General features: G+C 35.1%; 1 protein-coding gene across 3 annotated transcripts in view; it reads left to right on the top strand.

Annotated features, from left to right (window-relative positions):
- adgrl3.1 (adhesion G protein-coupled receptor L3.1) overlaps positions 1-19,830 on the top strand; it is a 136,591-nt gene that overhangs the window by 104,399 nt on the left and 12,362 nt on the right. For all 3 annotated transcript variants that reach the window (XM_067402990.1, XM_067402989.1, XM_067402988.1), the window contains exons 12-19: positions 1,018-1,140; positions 1,227-1,432; positions 1,531-1,707; positions 9,318-9,527; positions 9,926-10,146; positions 13,451-13,517; positions 14,636-14,727; positions 18,898-19,066. In XM_067402990.1, coding sequence (XP_067259091.1) covers positions 1,018-1,140; positions 1,227-1,432; positions 1,531-1,707; positions 9,318-9,527; positions 9,926-10,146; positions 13,451-13,517; positions 14,636-14,727; positions 18,898-19,066 — 1,265 coding nt within the window. The remainder of the gene's footprint in view (positions 1-1,017; positions 1,141-1,226; positions 1,433-1,530; positions 1,708-9,317; positions 9,528-9,925; positions 10,147-13,450; positions 13,518-14,635; positions 14,728-18,897; positions 19,067-19,830) is intronic.

Here is a 19,830-nt window from a genome sequence, read left to right as displayed (position 1 = left end):
CAAAAAGATAAAAAGTTACACTTAAGGTGTTTGGTCATTTTTGATCATGAATGAGTATGAGTGTGACCCAAGTTAGGAATACCTAAACTCAAGAAAAACAAATGAATGATGTCTCTTTATCTCTCCCTAGAATAAAATGATACTCAGTGTAGTGATCAATACACCTTCAGTACTTTTTATGCATTAATATTTACCAGAAATAGCTGCAGATACAGTGAAACTGCTTTCTGTCCTGCTTAAACCCATTCAACCAGATTGACAGCAGTTTTTGGAACTATTGAGAGCTCAATGAACCACGTGACCGCGTGGCGGCGAGATCAAAGCGTGTCGCAACTCTGTTTTTCAACGGCTCTGGCTCAGACTAGCCTTATAGGAATGAATTTTTCAGTATAATATTGTATTATTCTTTGTAAGATGTAATGAAGTGTAAGATATAGTGCAAAATATCTTTTATCTTTCTTTAAAGAAATTGTTAAATTAAAAACTGACTCGAGAAAAGAAAGAAAAGCGCTTATCGCAGTCAACTGAAAAGAGAGAAGGCTCATTTGAAATCGATTACAAATGATAACATTAGTGTAACTGAACAGAACTGCTTCGCACATTTACAGTACTGTGAGCTTTTTAGTAGCTGTCACCTCAACTGTGACCTGAATCCATACATAAATGAATTAACATTATGTTATTAACATTAATTTACCTTGAAGCAAATGTGGGTGTTCTTACTGATGTGTACTCAAATATATTCATTTTAGAATGAGGGGTGACACAGAGTTTAATCCATATCATGAACCTCTCAAGTTTTTGAAAAGTGGAAAATACTGTGCGTATTATCTCTGGGTACCTTGTGTCATAATTTTAAATAGACTGGCAATATTTTATCAGTATTTTTCATATTTTCTGTAAAATTCTGTTTCATGCCTTCTAAAAACAGAGGACTTCCATTAAAGCTAAACTTACAGTTCCCCTCCCGTCTGATAGGGGGCAGCATCTGATTGTGAACATGTATATGTTTTGCAGAACTGGAGGTGGCACGTCTAAGTACAGATGTTAATCTGGCTGATCTAATCTTCCCTCAATCTGGACTAACCGGCAACTCCATTCATCTCTCAGCCAACACACTCAAGCAGCAAGGACGCAATGGTAATCTGTCATTGTCCATCTGCCTCTGTTCAATTCCCAATCTTACACTTCCCAGACTGATCACTTATGTATTTTGTATTCCTCAGGTGAGATCCGTATGGCGCTGGTTCTCTATAAGAACCTCGGCCAGTACTTGTCTACGGAGAACGCTAGTGTGCGGCTGGGCAGTGAAGCGGCCTATCCAAACTATTCGCTTATAGTCAACTCACCTGTTATTACAGCAGCTATTAATAAAGACAGTAACAAGGTCTACCTGTCTGAACCTGTGGTCTTCACTGTCAAACACATACAGGTATTATATATGCTTGCTTTTTTTTTTTTCTTCAGTTTTTCTGTCTAGTGATTTCTGTCACTCAAATGGAGTGTATGATGTGCATCTCCTTATTCCAGCAGTCGGACGAGAACTTCAATCCAAACTGCTCTTTTTGGAGTTATTCCAAACGTACCATGACCGGATACTGGTCCACTCAGGACTGCAGACTACTGGGCACCAACCGCACTCACACCTCCTGTTCCTGCACACACCTCACAAACTTTGCGGTGCTAATGGCCCATGTGGAGGTCAAGGTATGTCTCAAACTTATGTTATCAGTACTAATCTCATCAATGAAGTTGCTAATGTAAATATATACTGTATATTAACACTCTGAGGTCTGACGGTATCGCCGGCGATACCACCGTGGTTTTTTTCTTATCAGTGTGAAAGAGACTCAAAATACTCCGTCAATGTTGCACATACAATTAAGAGTTATACACCATTTTAATCTGTGGAATATCTTCTTTCATTTGTGTACACTCAGAGTAAAAACACAATGTTGTGCTATTTGTAAAATAAAGAAAACTAACATGATGCGTGATTTCTCCTCTCCCTCTGAACGAACTCCAATCTGATAGTTCTCAGAAAATGAACTGTAACTTAGTGAATACTAATGACAAAAAAATTACACTTATGTCTAAAAAAACGTTAAGATGTCAGGTTTTAAATCATGTAAGTCAAATCGAAAACAAACCTTCTTTGTTTATGTAATCTGTATGAAAAGAGAGCCATGTCAGAAATCCGTGATTCAGCTCATTATCTGCTAATGCGGCCACGCCCACGGAGCAAGCGCTATTCAGACGCTAATTCAGTCAATACATGCATTTATTAAATCAATCGTGTATTTATTGTCTTGAAAAGTGTTTATCTGGATGTAAAAGTCATGGTTAGCGATCTCTAGAAGACATGCAGTTACTTCCTGTTTACTTGTCTCCTACAGATGAAGTTTAGATGAGTTTTTGTTTCTTTAGCGCCCTCCGGCTGCTGTATGTATTGGAAACTCCATTCATGGAATAGCCTCTTCTTCTTTTAGATGAATTTGTGGACTAAAAAAGCAGAGCGCCCTCCGACTTCAAGGATGAATTGAAAACACCAGCGCTCATAGTAATGACAATGAATATTAAATTAATATAACTCCTCTGTATAGAAAATTGACATAAGCATATGAGAATCCAATATTTCTCCAAATGTGCATGCTTTTAAACTAAAAGTCTATATTCAGACTATTTGCATCACAGAAATACATTATATTTTAAAGTATAATATAAAACCATTACTTTATATTGTAATAATATTTTTCTGTATGTTTCATATATCATAATGAGCTTGAGACATCACAGAAGGTTTTTTTTCACAGCCTACCTGACTGAAATGCCTCATTAATATGCAAGTCATTTCAGCTCATTACTATCCAATTCTTTTGTCTTCTCAGGTGAGAATGGCCCATTTTCAGTGGTGATTCACGCCTCCTCGCATACTGTGTTTCTTGGCAAAAAGTGTCTTACAAAAACTAAATCAATATATTGTTTTATATGAAGGAGTAGGCAGCATAATTTTTACATAATTTTGAAGCAAAAACTCTAGTCTACAACCTCCAATACCCTAAAGTCTTATGAACACAGATTTATTATATTTTTTTTGGCCTTATTTCAGTGACTTAAGTTTTTTGTTTTTTCAACAACCACGCATAAATGTTATTCCTTCAAAAACACAAACATGTACATACATGTTCCTCACATATTATTGTAGCCTAGTTTGTGCTGAATACAGTGTAATGACACTTTTTCCATTAATATGTTTATGAACAACTGAAAAAAGCACAAATGTCAGGGCATGTCAAAAGTTCTCCAGGCCCCAAATCAGCCTCAGACTCCAGAGGGTTAACAGAGGATTTCATGATTTGTTCAATGGTAATGAATGAAAGTTAAAAAAATGCAAGCTATTAACAGGTGAATTTGAAAAAAAGTATTTTCTAGTCAGAATGTCTGTTACAGATTAACACATTACTGTTATATAAGTGTTATTTATATACTATTATAGCATTTATATTTTGCATTTATTTTTAAATGTACAATTTTCCTTTTAATTTTGTTTTACTTTTACTTTCAATTTTGTTATGTGCTAACTTTATTAGTTTTTTTTTCATTGCTATTTAGCTTTAAAGGGTTAGTTCACCCAAAAATGAAAATTAAGTACTCACTTCATGACGTTCCACACCCGTAAGACCTTTGTTCATCTTCAGAAAACAAATTAAGATATTTTTGATAAAATCCGATGGCTCAGTGAGGCCTCTGTTGACAGCAAGATAATTAACACTTTCAGATGCCTAGAAAAGTACTAAAGACATATTTAAAACAGTTCATGTTACTACAGTGGTTCAACCTTAAGTTATGAAGCGACGAGAATACTTTTGGTGCGCCAAAAAAACAAAATATCAACTTTATTCAATAATATCTAGTGATGGGCAATTTCAAAACACTGCTTCATGAATCTTCAAAGCTTTACGAATCTTTTGTTTCGAATCAGTGGTTCGGAGTGTGTATCAAACTGACAAAGTCGTGATTTCAGTAAACAAGGCTTCGTTACATCATAAGTGTTTCGAAACATTTCGAAATTTCAGTGGTTCACGTGACTTTGGTTTGATACGCGCTTCAAACCACTGATTCGAAACAAAAGATTTGTAAAGCTTCGAAGCTTCATCAAGCAGTGCTTTGAAATTGCCCATCACTAGATATTGTTGAATGAAGTCATTATTTAGTTTTTTTGGCACACAAAAAATATTCTCATCACTTCATAACATTAAGGTTGAAGAAAGCTAGACCAGAAAGTTTAAAGAAGTTTTAAAAGCTTGAAGATTGAAGGTTTTCAATTTGAAGATAGATAGATAGATAGATAGATAGATAGATAGATAGATAGATAGATAGATAGATAGATAGATAGATAGATAGATAGATAGATAGATAGATAGATAGATAGATAGATAGATAGATAGATAGATCGATCGATCGATCGATCGATCGATCGATCTTGCTGTCAATGAAGGCCTCACTGAGCCATTGGATTTTATCAAAAAATATCTCAAAATATCAATTTGTGTTCTGAAGATAAACAAAGGTCTTAAGGGTGTGGAACGACATAAGGATGAGAACTTGATGACAGAATTTTCATTTTTGAGTGAACTAACCCTTTAATTTACTTTTAGCTAGTTTTGGTTAAAATAAGTCAACTTTAGTCTTAAACTTTTTTTGTTTTAGTTCTAATTTCTAATTTTATTAATGTTTTTTAAATTTTCATCTGATATTTATATTTTATTTTGTTTTATTTTAGCTTTATTTCAAGTAATGGAAAGTATTTTTTAATAGTTTTTGTTTTAGTTAATACTACAACTACAACTAACAGTGCTCACTATAGATGACAAACTATAATTTAAAAAAATTCCCATGACTTCATATAACATCATATAACAATCTTGAATCAACTTAAAATAAATCTAGAAGTTTCCACTTGGGTCAGAGCTGGTCATTATTAGCCGGTCCAGACTAGTTAGGAGACGCTGACCTGGTAGACCATCTTGATCGAGCTGGTGGACCAACATTGCTTTGTTGGTGCTGAACTGGTTGAGCTGGTTGAGGACTTGGAGCTGGTGGGCAGTGAATGCCAAGTTGAGTTTTATCCATAGAAATGTATGTGGCCACAGTAAGCATAAGATGATTATTAATGGCTGGTGAAGTGGTGGTCATTGAATTTGATGCTGTAGTAGTTCTATTGAGATTTATGCTGTAGTAGTTATACTATGCTGTTGAAAATGGAATACTTTACAGCTAACCTGAGATTTACAATCAGACCCGGTATAAAAGTTTGAACTGCACTGACTAGCACTGCAATAGGTTACGTCATCCACCACTAGGAGAGACCTCACAGGTCTCCTGAAGCCACTCGACTCTTGCCTTGGGCTATAAGACTGTGTAATGTGTGTTATCTCAGAGAGGAAACTCATCTCTCTCTCTCTCTCACTGCACACAAACACACACATAAAATCAGTAATACATGGACAAAACAGATGTGGGAAACCCAAATATAGTGTGGGCTAATGTATTGACCATGCATGAACATATCATAAAGTTTATGCATGCGTGTGCATGTCAGCAAAGGACTGCCGAAATGATTTATGCACAAAACGTAAAGGCAAAAGGTCAGGATATACATAAATGTAAATGTTGTGTGCAGAGGGGAGGATTGACCTTAAACATTCACACACGCACACACACACCTACACGCACACACACACCCTTGAGGCTGCATTAATGGACGTTGCGTATATGTATGAATGATTAATAAAACCATTTAGTGTGTGTGTACTTGTGTGTGTTCAGGCTTGACTGCACATATTCACTGAACACTGAGTCTTGTCAGTTGCAGTGTTCCAAATTTCGCACACTACCATTGAAATGAATGGACCATTCCGACAGACCCAGGCCCACAAACTGTGACTCTGCAGAAATTGAATGCTCGCCATTTACGAAGTGAAACATTATGTTCAAATATTACATTTTTGATGTATTTGATAATATCTTCAGCTGCAAACAAGAGTATAGTACTATCAACTATCAAAATATATAACAATATATAATTTTAAGATAAGATATTTTACATAAAAGATGTTTACATATAATCCACAAGACAAAAAAATAGCTGAATTTATTAAATTGGCCCCGTTCATAAGTATGTGAACCATTGGTTCTTAATACTGTGTGTGGTTACCTGGATGATCTACGACTGTTTGTTTGTTTTGTGATGGTTGTTCACGAGTCCCTTGTTTGTTCTGAACAGTTAAACTGAGCTCTGTTCTTCAGAAAAATCCTCCAGGTCCTGCAGATTCTTCAGTTTTCCACCATCTTTTGCATATTTGAACTCTTTCCAGCAGTGACTAAATGATTTTGAGATCCATCTTTTCACACTGAGGACCTTTTTTAATAGTTGTGTTTGAGTCCTTCAGTTGTCCTCAGTGTGAAAAGATGGATCTCAAAATCATATGATCACTGCTGTAAAGTATTCAAATATGCAAAAGACGCTGGAAAACAGAAGAATTTTTGGGACCTGGAAAATGTTTCTGAAGAACAGAGCTCAGTTTAACTGCTCAGAACAAACAAGTGACTCACGAACAACCATCACAAAACAAACAAACAGTCGTAGATCATCCAGGTAACCACACACAGCATTACAGTTTTTTTCAGTTGCAAACAAGCATTGTTCAATACCGAAACCACATTTTCAAAACTATTCACACAGTCAGCAAAACAGAAGTCAATGCAGACCAAACTGTGAACCATTTTTCATTGCTTTCAGACAAAATGCATTCAGTGACCACACTTTTCAAAATTCAGGAACTCTTTTCCCATTCATACTCCACAACATGCAAAATGCTATGTATTTTCAGCACATTTTTCTAATGCTAACACACTGCATTCAAAATTATTAAAAACACATTCAAAACAGAATGATGGCAAATTCCAAGCATTTATGCAGTAATTATTTTAAAATATTCTCAATTTTATAGCCAAAAATTAAAAATATATATATAATTAAAAGCTAATTGCAATTTTACAGTAGATGAAATTCCACCCACTCCAATGCAAGAGAGAGAGCAGACTAGAACCATCACTGTAATTTACTGTAATGAACAACTACACATGCTGTTACAGTAATGTGTAGAATGTATTTTATTTATTCTTTTTTTATTATCATTGCAGCCCTGGAGTTTTTTGCCCTCTTTTTTCACCTTTTGGTTATAATTTTCAAGTACTATATTTATATAAAAAAATGAAATTTTGATTACAGTTTTTTTCAGTTGCTAACAAGCATTGTTCAATACCGAAACCACATTTTCAAAAACTCTTCACACAGTCTGCATTACCAGCATGAATGTTGGCCAAACAGTTAATCTCACCTACAAAACTCACTCAGACCAACATAACACTGGCAACAATTCTCATTCAGAAAACACACATTTCATTCACAACACACTGACCTAAAAAACACTAACAACAGGAAGCATTACATAATTGATGAACTTTTCTTTTTTAAAGTTTCAATGATTTTCCACATAAATCAGTTCTTCATATAGAATACTGTAACACAATTTCACTTTATTGAAAGCATTTGTAACACGAATGAATCAGAAATTAATCAAAATGTATTTTTTTTATATGAATATAGTACTTGAAAATTATAACCAAAAGGTGAAAAAAGAGGGCAAAAAACTCCAGGGCTGCAATGATAATAAAAAAAGAATAAATAAAATACATTCTACACATTACTGTAACAGCATGTGTAGTTGTTCATTATAGTAAATTACAGTGATGGTTCTAGTCTGCTCTCTCTCTTGCATTGGAGTGGGTGGAATTTCAGCTAAAATTGCAATTAGCTTGTAATGATTATTTTTTTTTTATTTTTGGCTATAAAATTGAGAATATTTTAAAATAATTACTGCATAAATGCTTGGAATTTGCCATCATTCTGTTTTGAATGTGTTTTTAATAATTTTGAATGCAGTGTGTTAGCATTAGAAAAATGTGCTGAAAATACATAGTATTTTGCATGTTGTGGAATACGAATGGGAAAAGTGTGGTCACTGAATGCATTTTTTCTGGAAGCAATGAAAAATGGTTCACAGTTTGGTCTGCATTGACTTCTGTTTCGCTAACTGTGTGAAGAGTTTTGAAAATGTGGTTTCGGTATTGAACAATGCTTGTTAGCAACTGAAAAAAACTGTCATTTCTGATTCATTCGTGTTACAAATGCTTTCAATAAAGTGAAATTGTGTTACAGTATTCTATATGAAGAACTGATTTATGTGGAAAATCATTGAAACTTTAAAAAAGAAAAGTTCATCAATTATGTAATGCTTCCTGTTGTAAGTGTTTTTTAGGTCAGTGTGTTGTGAATGAAAATGTGTGTTTTCTGAATGAGAATTGTTGCCAGTGTTATGTTGGTCTGAGAGACTTTTGTAGGTGAGATTAACTGTTTGGCCAACATTCATGCTTTTGATATTGAACAATGTTTGTTCAATAAACTGTAAGAACCAATGGTTCCCAAACTTTTCAACTGGGTCATTTTAATAAATTCAGCTATTTTTTTGTCTTATGGATTATATGTAAACATCTTTTATGTAAAATATCTTACTCAGGACAGTACTAAATAAAAAATAACATGCATTTTGTATGATCTCTCTTATTGTGTTGATATGTTTCACATTTTCAAAGATTCTGCAAGTGGTTCACATACTTTTTCTTGCAACTGTGTGTGTGTGTGTGTGTGTGTGTGTGTGTGTGTGTACATATATACATATATATATACATATCTATATACATATATATATACATATATATATATATATATATATATATATATATATACACACTTTACATATACAGTCAAACCAAAATTTATTCAGACACCTTGAACATTTCATTCATTAATACAGTTTATTCGATATAGTTTAAAAAATGGTAATAAAATATGAAGATCTCAGAGTTAATTATGTCAGATAACACTTAAGCAAAACATGGTCAGGTCAAAGTGTCTGACTAATTTTTGGTTCCAAAAATGATGTGACAAATTATCAATTTTACTGGTAGTCCACTGTATGAAGGATTTTTGGGTATAATATGTCACAGTTTACATCATTTTGCTATCCTCACTTCCATAAATGAACTTTAGTGTTCTGCACCCACTAGTAAAAATATATTAAAAATGTCTGAATCATTTTTGGTTTAACTGTATGTACTTTACTGAATGTAGTAGTTGCGTATATGGACCTTGACTAACATCCTTCCCTCCTCCCACTCTCTCTACTTCTCAGAAAACAGGCCAGGTGCATGAGCTGCTGTTGGACGTCATAACGTGGGTGGGGATCCTGCTGTCTCTGGTCTGTCTGCTCATCTGCATCTTCACCTTCTGTTTCTTCCGTGGTCTCCAAAGCGACAGGAACACCATCCACAAGAACCTCTGCATCTCCCTCTTTATCGCCGAAACACTCTTCCTCACTGGGATCAACCGTGCAGACCAGCCCGTACGATACTCACACACCTGCTACACATGAAAAAGCCCACATATACACACTTGATGGACTTAGATTTATTGCAGAACACACACACAATTCCTTAAGTCTCTAAGTTGGGCACCTGACTCTTGTTAATTACAGAAATGGAGAGGGTCTTTGACCTCTCGTTAATAACAAAAACCTCATTGTGTCCTTAGAGAGAGAGAAAGAGAAAGAGTGAGAGAGGAGAATATAAGCAAAGACAAATGGAAAATGACAAAGATAAAGTACTGGAAATCCGTCGGGAAATTTCTGAAGTGATAACAGAAGTGATGGTTAATAATCAAAGCAGTGAGACACAGATCACACAGATACTGGGTAGATAGTTTCAGCGCCGTTTGTGCTCAGTGTGTATGTCTTTGTTACAGATCGTCTGTGCGGTGTTTGCGGCCCTGCTGCATTTCTTCTTCTTGGCTGCGTTTACATGGATGTTTCTGGAAGGCGTACAGCTGTACATCATGCTGGTGGAAGTGTTCGAGAGCGAGTATTCGCGCACCAAGTACTTCTATCTCACTGGATACGGAGTGCCTGCTGTTATAGTGGCCGTTTCTGCCGCCGTGGACTATCGCAGCTATGGAACTGAAAGAGTGTATGTATATGGCAGATACAGGGTGCATGGTGGCCAATTGCCAAGATAACATGCTTATATAGGGGATAGTTTTCACACTTTTTTTTAAACATTCTTACCGTTATTGTCCAGGAAAAAAGATGCAGTTCACTGAACGCACATTGACTTTTTTTAACATGTACCATGTATGTAAGTGTGTCCCATTAAACAATGTTTACATTTTCAGCTAAATTTAAACAGTGAAACAATTATAAATCACAAAATAATTCAGTAAACAGCAAAAATATGAAAGGAAATATAAAATTATGTTACAAAACACTAATGTTAGCTATATATATATATATATATATATATATATATATATATATATATATATATAAATGAGCAATATCACACGAGTAGCCGTGCGATATGGCTGTATATCAGCACGGCTGTGATTCGTTAGTAGGCACGAGGCAACGTCAAAACAAATTGTAAAATAGGCGCTGTTATTAAATATGAGTCACATACACATTCAGGTCTAAACAACTACATTCTCATCTAAAAAACTATTAAAACAACAGTTCGTGGTACAACAAGTAGTATTCGCAAAAATTACGGTGGACTTGATCAGCCGCCATGACGGTCACATCAAGCGGAGTGACACAAACAGATTCGAGAACCAGCCAGAACTGTTATATATTTATATAAATATATAAATAAATATATATAAATAAAAAAAAATGAATGTTACAACTTAAAAATGTGACTTTCAATATAAAAAGATGCCCCGATAAATGCCTGAATGTATGCCAGTGTGGTTTTATTGTGTTCACTTATTTATCCAACAGATCTTAGAAAAATATAATATTGGTATTTTAGTTTGAAGGACAAAATTCATAGAAATATTTATGTAATTGGACTTTTGAATCAAAAACTTTTTAGCTACAGAGTCTTCCCTACATATTTAAAATACACAATTATTCCACACAATATTTACTCAAAATTCACTAGATATAATAATAATAATAATAAAAAAAAATCACATATCACTTATTATTCATTGACAGATCTCTGTAGATTTAGGAACTAACATAAGGGGGAGGTAACACTTGAATTGGCCAAACGGACACAACTATCAGCCAATTAATCTGTCTGGCCAATGTATTGGTCTATCACTAGTGTGATGTCCAAAATGCATCTGTCAGCTTCCAGTTTTGCTTGCAAAGACCCAGTTGATTTCTTACTAGCAGTGTTCCCTAATGGTTAAGGAAGATTGCAGGTTCAATCCCAGGAATTAGTGACACAGGAAAAGATTACAGACCTGCTCTATTAGCAGTGTGCCCTTGAGCGCGACACATCACACCAGACTGCTCAAGAGGGAATGGCTTTGCAATTAGTGCCCTGAAAGTCACTTTGGATAAAAACACTGCTGCTTTGTTGCAAATGACTTCATGAGCTCAAATAACTTGACTTAAATCACAACTAATATCATTAGAGATACTGTAGTTCACCGGAAAATGAAAATTCCTTCATCGTATGTTTACTCTCACGCAGTTCCGAACCGAGGATGTTCAGCTGTTTTTCATCCATACAGTTAAAACAATGGGATTCAAAAGATTTAAACTTCAAAAAGGAGTTTATGAAAGATGTTAATACTTTGAATTTGACAGTAAAGTATTTTACATTGTTACAAAAGATTTCAGTTTTAAATAAACTTTCTATTTATCCTTTCTGTTTATCCTTCTATTTATCCTTTTTATCCTTTCTATTTATCTATTTTTTTCATCCATACAGTTAAAACAATGGGATTCAAAAGATTTAAACTCCAAAAAAGAGTTTATGAAAGATGTTTATACTTTGAATTTGACAGTAAAGAATTTTACATTGTTACAAAAGATTTCAGTTTTAAATAAACTTTCTATTTATTCATTAAATAATCTGACAAAAATATCATGGTTTACACAAAAATATTAACTGTTTTCAACACCGATAATAATAAGAAATGCTTCAAATCAGCATATTAGAATGATTTCTGAAGGATCATGTGACACTGAAAACTTACCAAACTCAAAGTTTTGAACGTTAATTTAATTACACCAAATATAAATAAAGTTAAAGACATGTCTACAAATACACAGTCAAAACATGCTCCTCTCTTTGATAGCAATAAGCCACAAAGTGACTTCTGATCAGTGAGTGGAGGAAATCAGTAATCCCTCTAATGCCGTCTACTCCAGCAAAATGCTTTGCAAGTGCCAAGCACATCAGATCAGGTTGTACTTAAAGTCGCTTGTGTGTTCAAGAGTTCTGAAATGGGCAAACTGGTGAAATTGCCCTAATTCATATTCATAAAGAAAACTGTTCAGCTGGCATTACTGCAGTTAGTGGCCAGACACAGCCGTGAGGGATGTTCACTCAGATAAATATTTCAGCAAAAATCATCATTTAAAGATGAGATGCTGAATGTGGCATATGAATAAGTGGTGGTCACTCAAGCACACAGTCTCACCAGACCACAGAATTAGGTCACTCTCATTTAAAAACAAGAATTGAATGCAAGGGAGGGAGGGAAGGAGAAGAACACTATTTTACTTCACATCCTGTTAACCTGAGCCAACAGTGGAGATCTAAACAGGGGAGTAGGGATCTTTATGCAGGGGAAACGTGGCCATGCCACTTTCAGAGCATTCGTCCCCTGACTTGTTGGCAGATGATCATTGCTTTTCGAGCCTTAATGTGTCCTGCGCACTTCAAATTATTCCTACGCCTCCATATAAAGCATAAAGACCATGTCCCCAATGTTGGAGAGGAGCATAAATTAAGGTGTTGTCATGGCAGATGGTTGGTGAAATCAGTGCCAGGCTGGTAAGAGCTAAAATATAGCACAAAGAGCATGTCTGCGTGGCCTAATCCCAGCGTACATGAATTGAAATTCCTAAAATATTTATAATCCTATTTGGTTTCTGCATTCTCTAGCATATGGTATCTGTTCTTTAAAAGAGGGAGCATGTCTGAATTGGTGGTCTGGAACACACACACACATACACACACACACACACACACTCAAACAGTGATGCTTCCACTCCTGCTGGGCTTTAGAGGTGATTTCAGTATAGCAGAGATGAAGAGTTTAATAATTCAGCTTTGGGTTGTCAATCACCCCTTGAGGTTCCGACCGTTCCATGGGCAATGAGCCCTTTCTAAATGCGATGATCAACCAAACATCGGAACATTACATATGAGCATTTCTTCCTGCAATGTAAACCTGCTTTGATCTTAATTGGAAAGGGTTGGAGATCAATTTCATTTGAAAATCTCTCTCTTGCTCTCTTTTTCTGTGTAGGTGCTGGCTCAGGTTAGATACTTACTTTATCTGGAGTTTCATTGGGCCTGCAACTCTAATCATCATGGTGAGTTTAACACACACAAACACACACACTGGGGGTTTAGAGAATGATAGAGCAAAGCCAATTCCACACTGGCGCACACACACACACACCCACACGGGGGGTTCAGATAATGGTCTGTCGAGGGCATTTTCCCAATTACGGGAAAGTCACAGTCACCCTACAAGACAAGCTGAGCAACCCCACTGCTATATATAGAGAAAGAGGTATGTGTGTGTGTTTGTGCACGCGTTTTTGTGATTTATGAGGACACAAATTTGTATAATGACATGGGTATTACACTGGTATTATGACGTAAACATGAAATATGAGGACAATTCATGAGTTCTCATATTTAAAATAGCTTTAAAAACATACTAAACAATGTTTAGGAGTAGGTGTTAGGGAATAAAATATACAGATTCACAGTATAAAAATCATTATGTCTATGGAAAGGCCCCATAAAACATGAAAACCCAACATTCTCAACAGTATTCCCGTTAGGCATGCACTGAAATTTCATGAGAAAATAAGTTGAAATCTTGGCTGAAACACTACTTTAAAAAAATTAGATAATCAAATGTTTGACATGGAGAAGAATCATATTTACCTGTCATATAAACATCAGCTACTGATATTTTGCCATAAAACTCTCACATTTACAGTTGACGAGATAAGTAGCCACTTTGACACATGATGAGATGTACGCGGACAAAACCAAATAAAATATATATATAGGTATAGGCAATATCACATTCATCAACACTGACACATGCATAAATTCTGTTCCGTACTGTTATCAGTTTGTTTAATCATTGTTATTTATTTAGGCCAATTATTATGTTTTGGCCAAGAAAGATAATTTTGGTGCAAAAGTAGTTCCCATAATGACTTCCAGGCATAGAAAAGGCATGAAAATGAGGGGCTAGAAATGTGAATCCTCTATTGAGCCATTCTGCTTTGTTTTATACATTTAAATCTGTTTGTTCAAAATATTAATTCCTGACATACAAATGAAAATATGCCTCATAAGGATGGCAAAGCCATGGAAATTAATTGGTTAATAATGTGAGAGTCTTTTTTTATAGTTCTTTTAAACAGTTATTGCATTGTTTTATGCATTTTATGATTTTGTGTTGCAGCTAAATGTTATTTTCCTGGGCATTGCACTTTATAAGATGTTTCACCATACAGCGATTCTCAAGCCTGACTCCGGTTGCCTGGACAACATCAAGTAAGTTATTTATTTTGTGTTTCAATGTGTGTGTGTATGTGTACTTTATTGCTTTTCCTGCTTGCACTGCAACTGTCTTCATTTTCACTAAACACACAATTGTCCTTTAATTTCAAACTGCTCCTTAGAGGTGTTTAAATGAGAAGAATGTTCTACTGCTTATCTAAAGATAGACACAGTTTAAAGTGTCTTTATCTGTCTCTTTCTCCTTGATGTTTGAGTTCTCCTGGGACCGAATCAGTTATGATTAAATAAAAAAAAAAACTTCATAAATCACATTCCCTGTGCTATTTATTCAGATTAAGTCAGCATCATCTTTAAGAGTGCTAGGACACAAGGGGTTGGCATATTAGGGTGTATTGAAACACAGCCAGCCAGTAATGTGGGGGATCAGAAAGTGTGCAATGCACAGTGTGTAGTATGGCTCATCTATACACTGCAGCCCATTGGCAGACAGTACATGCTGAATCTAGGTTAGTTAGCATATTCCAGTAATTGACTATTCTTTTTGATGTTCAGAACACAGGCAGAGGAGTCAGTGTTCAAATCTGTGACCCAAATGCAGAATTTCTGCTGTAGTTTTGAACAGATATATTCATGTTATACAACAGTTACAGTACTCTTATTTGATTGGACAAGCTGCTGTTGATACATAGTACAAGAGCACTGGGACGTTCCGAAATGTCAGTTTTTGCCTTAGTGGTAGGGATTTTCAGTGACTCTTTCTGTAGGTTACATTGATAGCCAGTAGGTGGCAGCAAGTGACTTCTTTATAAGTGAGTCATTGACTCATTCACACAAAACATTTATTCAAAACATTGATTCATTCAGGTACGAAACAAGAAACAAGGTGTGTTTGACGCAGACCGACTGGTGAATGACATCAAAGTACCGTAAGAGCAATTAGAGAGCAGATGACTCCATATGCTTTCGAATTGCTCTCGCGGTACTTTGATGTCATACACTGATTGGTCTGCGAACACACCTACTGTCTTTTTGAGTGAGTTATTGAATCATTTACTTGACCAAATGGCTAAAACAACAGATTTATTCATGAGCAAAACAGTGTTCTTTTAGTATTAAGTAAGCAATAGGGTATGAGAGGCTGTACTGTATCGTGAATAAGTCACGGCTGAAGGGCGTTGTTAGGCACGACGTGAAGCAGAGTGTCTGCAACACCTTCAGCTGTGACTTATTCACGATACAGCACTAGCCTCGAGTGCCTTATTGCTTTTATAAAACGGTTACCACACAATACAAATATTAAAGACAAAAATATGTATTAATGCAACTAACATGAAGTAAACTTTCAATAAAAGCTTTCCTTCCGCCGAAAAAAAATAGCCCCTGACCATGAACAGCAACAGAATTGACATTATTACACCATTAGATGGCGGCAAAGACTGTCTTTATGAGTGTGTCAGTCAGTAGCAAAGACTTTTACATTTAAAAAGACTGAATTATTGTGAACACGGAACAAGACGCAACTGCTTTGCGCTGTCAGTCACGGGAAAACCCCTTAACTGTTAAAAGGACAAGATAATACATCAGACATTTAAACAGATTTTCATTATTATGAACATAGGACTGACTTGAAGGAAAATGCTAAATCTCAATGCAGGTAATAAACTCGCTCACTCAATCTCTTTTTCAGAATACTCTTCTACATAATACAGTAAGCGTCAATGAACAATATCAATTGAGAACAAACAGTTTACGTTGCTTAGAGTGGTTGTTAATGGTGTTGTGTAGTGATACATAGAACTGTTGGGTGAAGCGGTCATAGCCGTGTTTTATTGTGAATAAAATACAGCTATTGACCAATCAGAATCAAGGATATGAACTAACCATTTTATAAATACTATTATAGTATTTATTTTATTTAGATATTTTATTCTTAATTAGCTTTTATTTTGGTATTTTCAGTTTTCATTTTCATTTGTTTTAGTCATTTTGTTATGTGCTTCTGTCATTTTTATTAGTTTTGTTTTTCCTTTTTTTGCTACTTAGTTTTATACTGCTTTAGCTACTTTGAAACTAGTTTTATTGGAGGAGCAAAAATAGACAAAGTAACTTCCAGTATTGTGTCTGAAATAGTTACTAAATATTAACTTCAAGTTAAACAAAACTGTTTACCATGTTTACAAATCTTTATTATAACAGCTACAGTGCCACCAAAATTATTTTGTATACTTAAACCACACTTAAAAATGTATGTCAGTACATTAGATAATAAAAAAAATTTAAACACCTCTAATTAACGGTCAGATATTTATGGACAATTATGTGTTAATGTGTCTTTGATTTAACCATGTTTGCCAAAACCAAAACAAGCATATAGAAAAACACTGAACAAAACTATAGGTTGGTAAGCTGTAAAAACAGTAATATTGTGAAATATTATTACAATTTAAAATAACTGCTTTTTTATTTGAATATATTGAAAAATATAAAAATGTAATTTATTCTTCTGATGGCAAAGCTGAATTTCAGCAGCCATAACTCCAGGCTTGAGTTTCACATGATCCTTCAGAAATCATTATAATATTCTATTTGGTGCTTTATTGACCCAGAAGTTTGAATGGTAGTGTGTTAGTGTATGTATATATATATATATATATATATATATATATATATATAGGAATTTGTATCTATGACAACCGTGTACTCATCATAAATATTATACTGCATACATCTTATGATCTATCTTCACAACATAGTTACAAAGTCCTAGTGTCATTATCTAACCCTAACCTCAGCACTATTAGTCTCTTTGTCACCAAATCAGTAACAGAAATAAGACTTGTTTTAATGAGCAGAGACAAATGGCTCTGCAAGCATAAGATGGCTGATTTAATAAATTCTATCTGTATCTAAAGTAAAAGTTAGAAAGTCTGGCCCAGTCAAAAATGTATAGCCTCAGCACAAATTCCATCCAAAGTCCTGAAGTTGGTGAGCATAGAATAGATTATCTTGAATCCAGTGAGGTGATTGGCTTCTGAAAGCTTAACCCCACCCATCATCGCAGTTCTCACTTTGTCAAAAGGTGCAGGGGCTCCTAAACTTACTGGCAGACAGTTGTGTTGACTGAGAAAATTCAACCATATTTCATCATCCTCATCCTCATCATAAGAAATTTTCATTTTATTTGTTTGTGTTTTCCATCTGTTGAGTTTGTTTTGTTTTATTTATGATGTTTATGAATCATTCATCGGCCTCATCTGTCTTTTTTTCTTTGTTGTTTCCTTTTCCATCCTTTTTTTCTGTTTTACATTTCAGCATTCTGTTGAGGCATGGCTTGTTATGGATAGACACTGGTAAGGGTCTCCAGCCAATCAGAGTGCCAGTTCTTCGAATCATGCATTCTGATTGGAGTGTTTAGCTGTGTAGTTCCTCCACTGTTTGATTGATTCTCTGAATGTTAAAATGATTTAAGTGATTCATCAATTCTGCAACATGGCTCTTTGAAATGAACAATGTAATTATAATTCTTCATGAGTGCGTGTTCTCTTTCTGCATCAGTCCCGAGTTGGTTCAAAATCAATATTTCTGTCTGTCTGTCTTTCCATCTTGATCTGCCATTATTTTTTTATTATTATTGTCTCTGATGGAAACAATAATTCATATTTACTGTCTCTCAGTATATCTTCTCAAAAGTTTCCCCGTCTCTCTGTCTGTATGTCTCTTTCTCTCTCTCTCTTTCTCTCATACTTTCTAATGATCTTGTTTCAGTGCCAAACATTAGCCTGTCACATTAGCTCAGTTCACAGTATAAATGGGTTGCAAGCTGATTATGTGCGAGTCTAAGTGTGTGTGTGTGTGTGTGTGTGTGTGTGTGTGTGTGTGTGTGTGAATGACCCCAAAGAGTAAATGACATCACTAAATGAGTGTGAGGCTCAGTGCTAAGTACAGACTAGTAGACATTATGGCTGGAGCCAGCTTGACATTTGACTGCTGTAAAATAATGCCTTTCTCCAAGATGGTTTATATTCGGATCCTACTATTGTTGAACTTAGGAAATAGATGTAGACTAATAACATAACATTTTAATAAACTTAGATAATATAAACTGGCTTAGGTCATACATGGAAGTGAGTGTTGAGTGTGTTTGAGTGAGAGTTATGCGCTTTATCTGTTTCATTTATCTTTCTCTATCTCTCTCTCTCTTAGGTCCTGGGTTATAGGTGCCATAGCTCTGCTATGTCTGCTGGGGTTGACCTGGGCGTTTGGACTGATGTATATCAATGAGAGTACAGTCATCATGGCCTACCTCTTCACCATCTTTAACTCGCTGCAGGGAATGTTCATCTTCATATTTCACTGCATCCTACAGAAGAAGGTGACTCACACACAAACACACATACACATAAGGGTGATTCTTCAATTAGTGACACTTTTGACTACTTGAGAGCTTGAAAAATGAACCTTTTTTAAGCTGTTTCATATGCATTTAAGCATTTATCACATCAGATCATGGCCTTGAGCAACCTTGGATTGATGGAGTGGATTTTTGATATTGTTTGTGATGGTAATGCCATTTTTCAAGTTTTAGAGAAAAAGCAAGTTTGCTAGCAGTGAATAAGTTTCAACTTACAAAACATTTATTGATTGTTTCTTAATTTTTAAATACTAACAGGTTTATTAATGAAACCTAAAAAAGGTTAAGCTGCTCTTGGATCAGGATGTAAAAAAGGATGTTAAAAGGTGCCCTTGAATTAAAAATTGAATTTACCTTGGCACAGTTGAATAACAAGAGTTCAGTACATGGAAATGACATACAGTGAGTCTAAAACACCATTGTTTCCTCCTTCTTATGTAAATTTGATTTGTGCAAAAGACCTCTGAAGAACAGGCGAATCTCAACATAACACCGACTGTTATGTAACAGTCGGGATCATTAATATGTACGCCCCCAATATTTGCATATGCCAGTTCATATTCAAGGCATTAGACAAGGGCAGCCAGTATTAACGTCTGGATCTGTGCACAGCTGAATCATCAGACTAGGTAAGCAAGCAAAGACAACAGCGAAAAATGGCAGATGGAGCGATAATAACTGACATGATCCATGATAACATGATATTTTTAGTGATATTTGTAAAT

The sequence above is a fragment of the Chanodichthys erythropterus genome, chromosome 12, assembly GCF_024489055.1.
Source record: "Chanodichthys erythropterus isolate Z2021 chromosome 12, ASM2448905v1, whole genome shotgun sequence".
Taxonomy (NCBI): domain Eukaryota; kingdom Metazoa; phylum Chordata; class Actinopteri; order Cypriniformes; family Xenocyprididae; genus Chanodichthys; species Chanodichthys erythropterus.
This window is presented reverse-complemented; position numbering and strand designations above follow the sequence as displayed.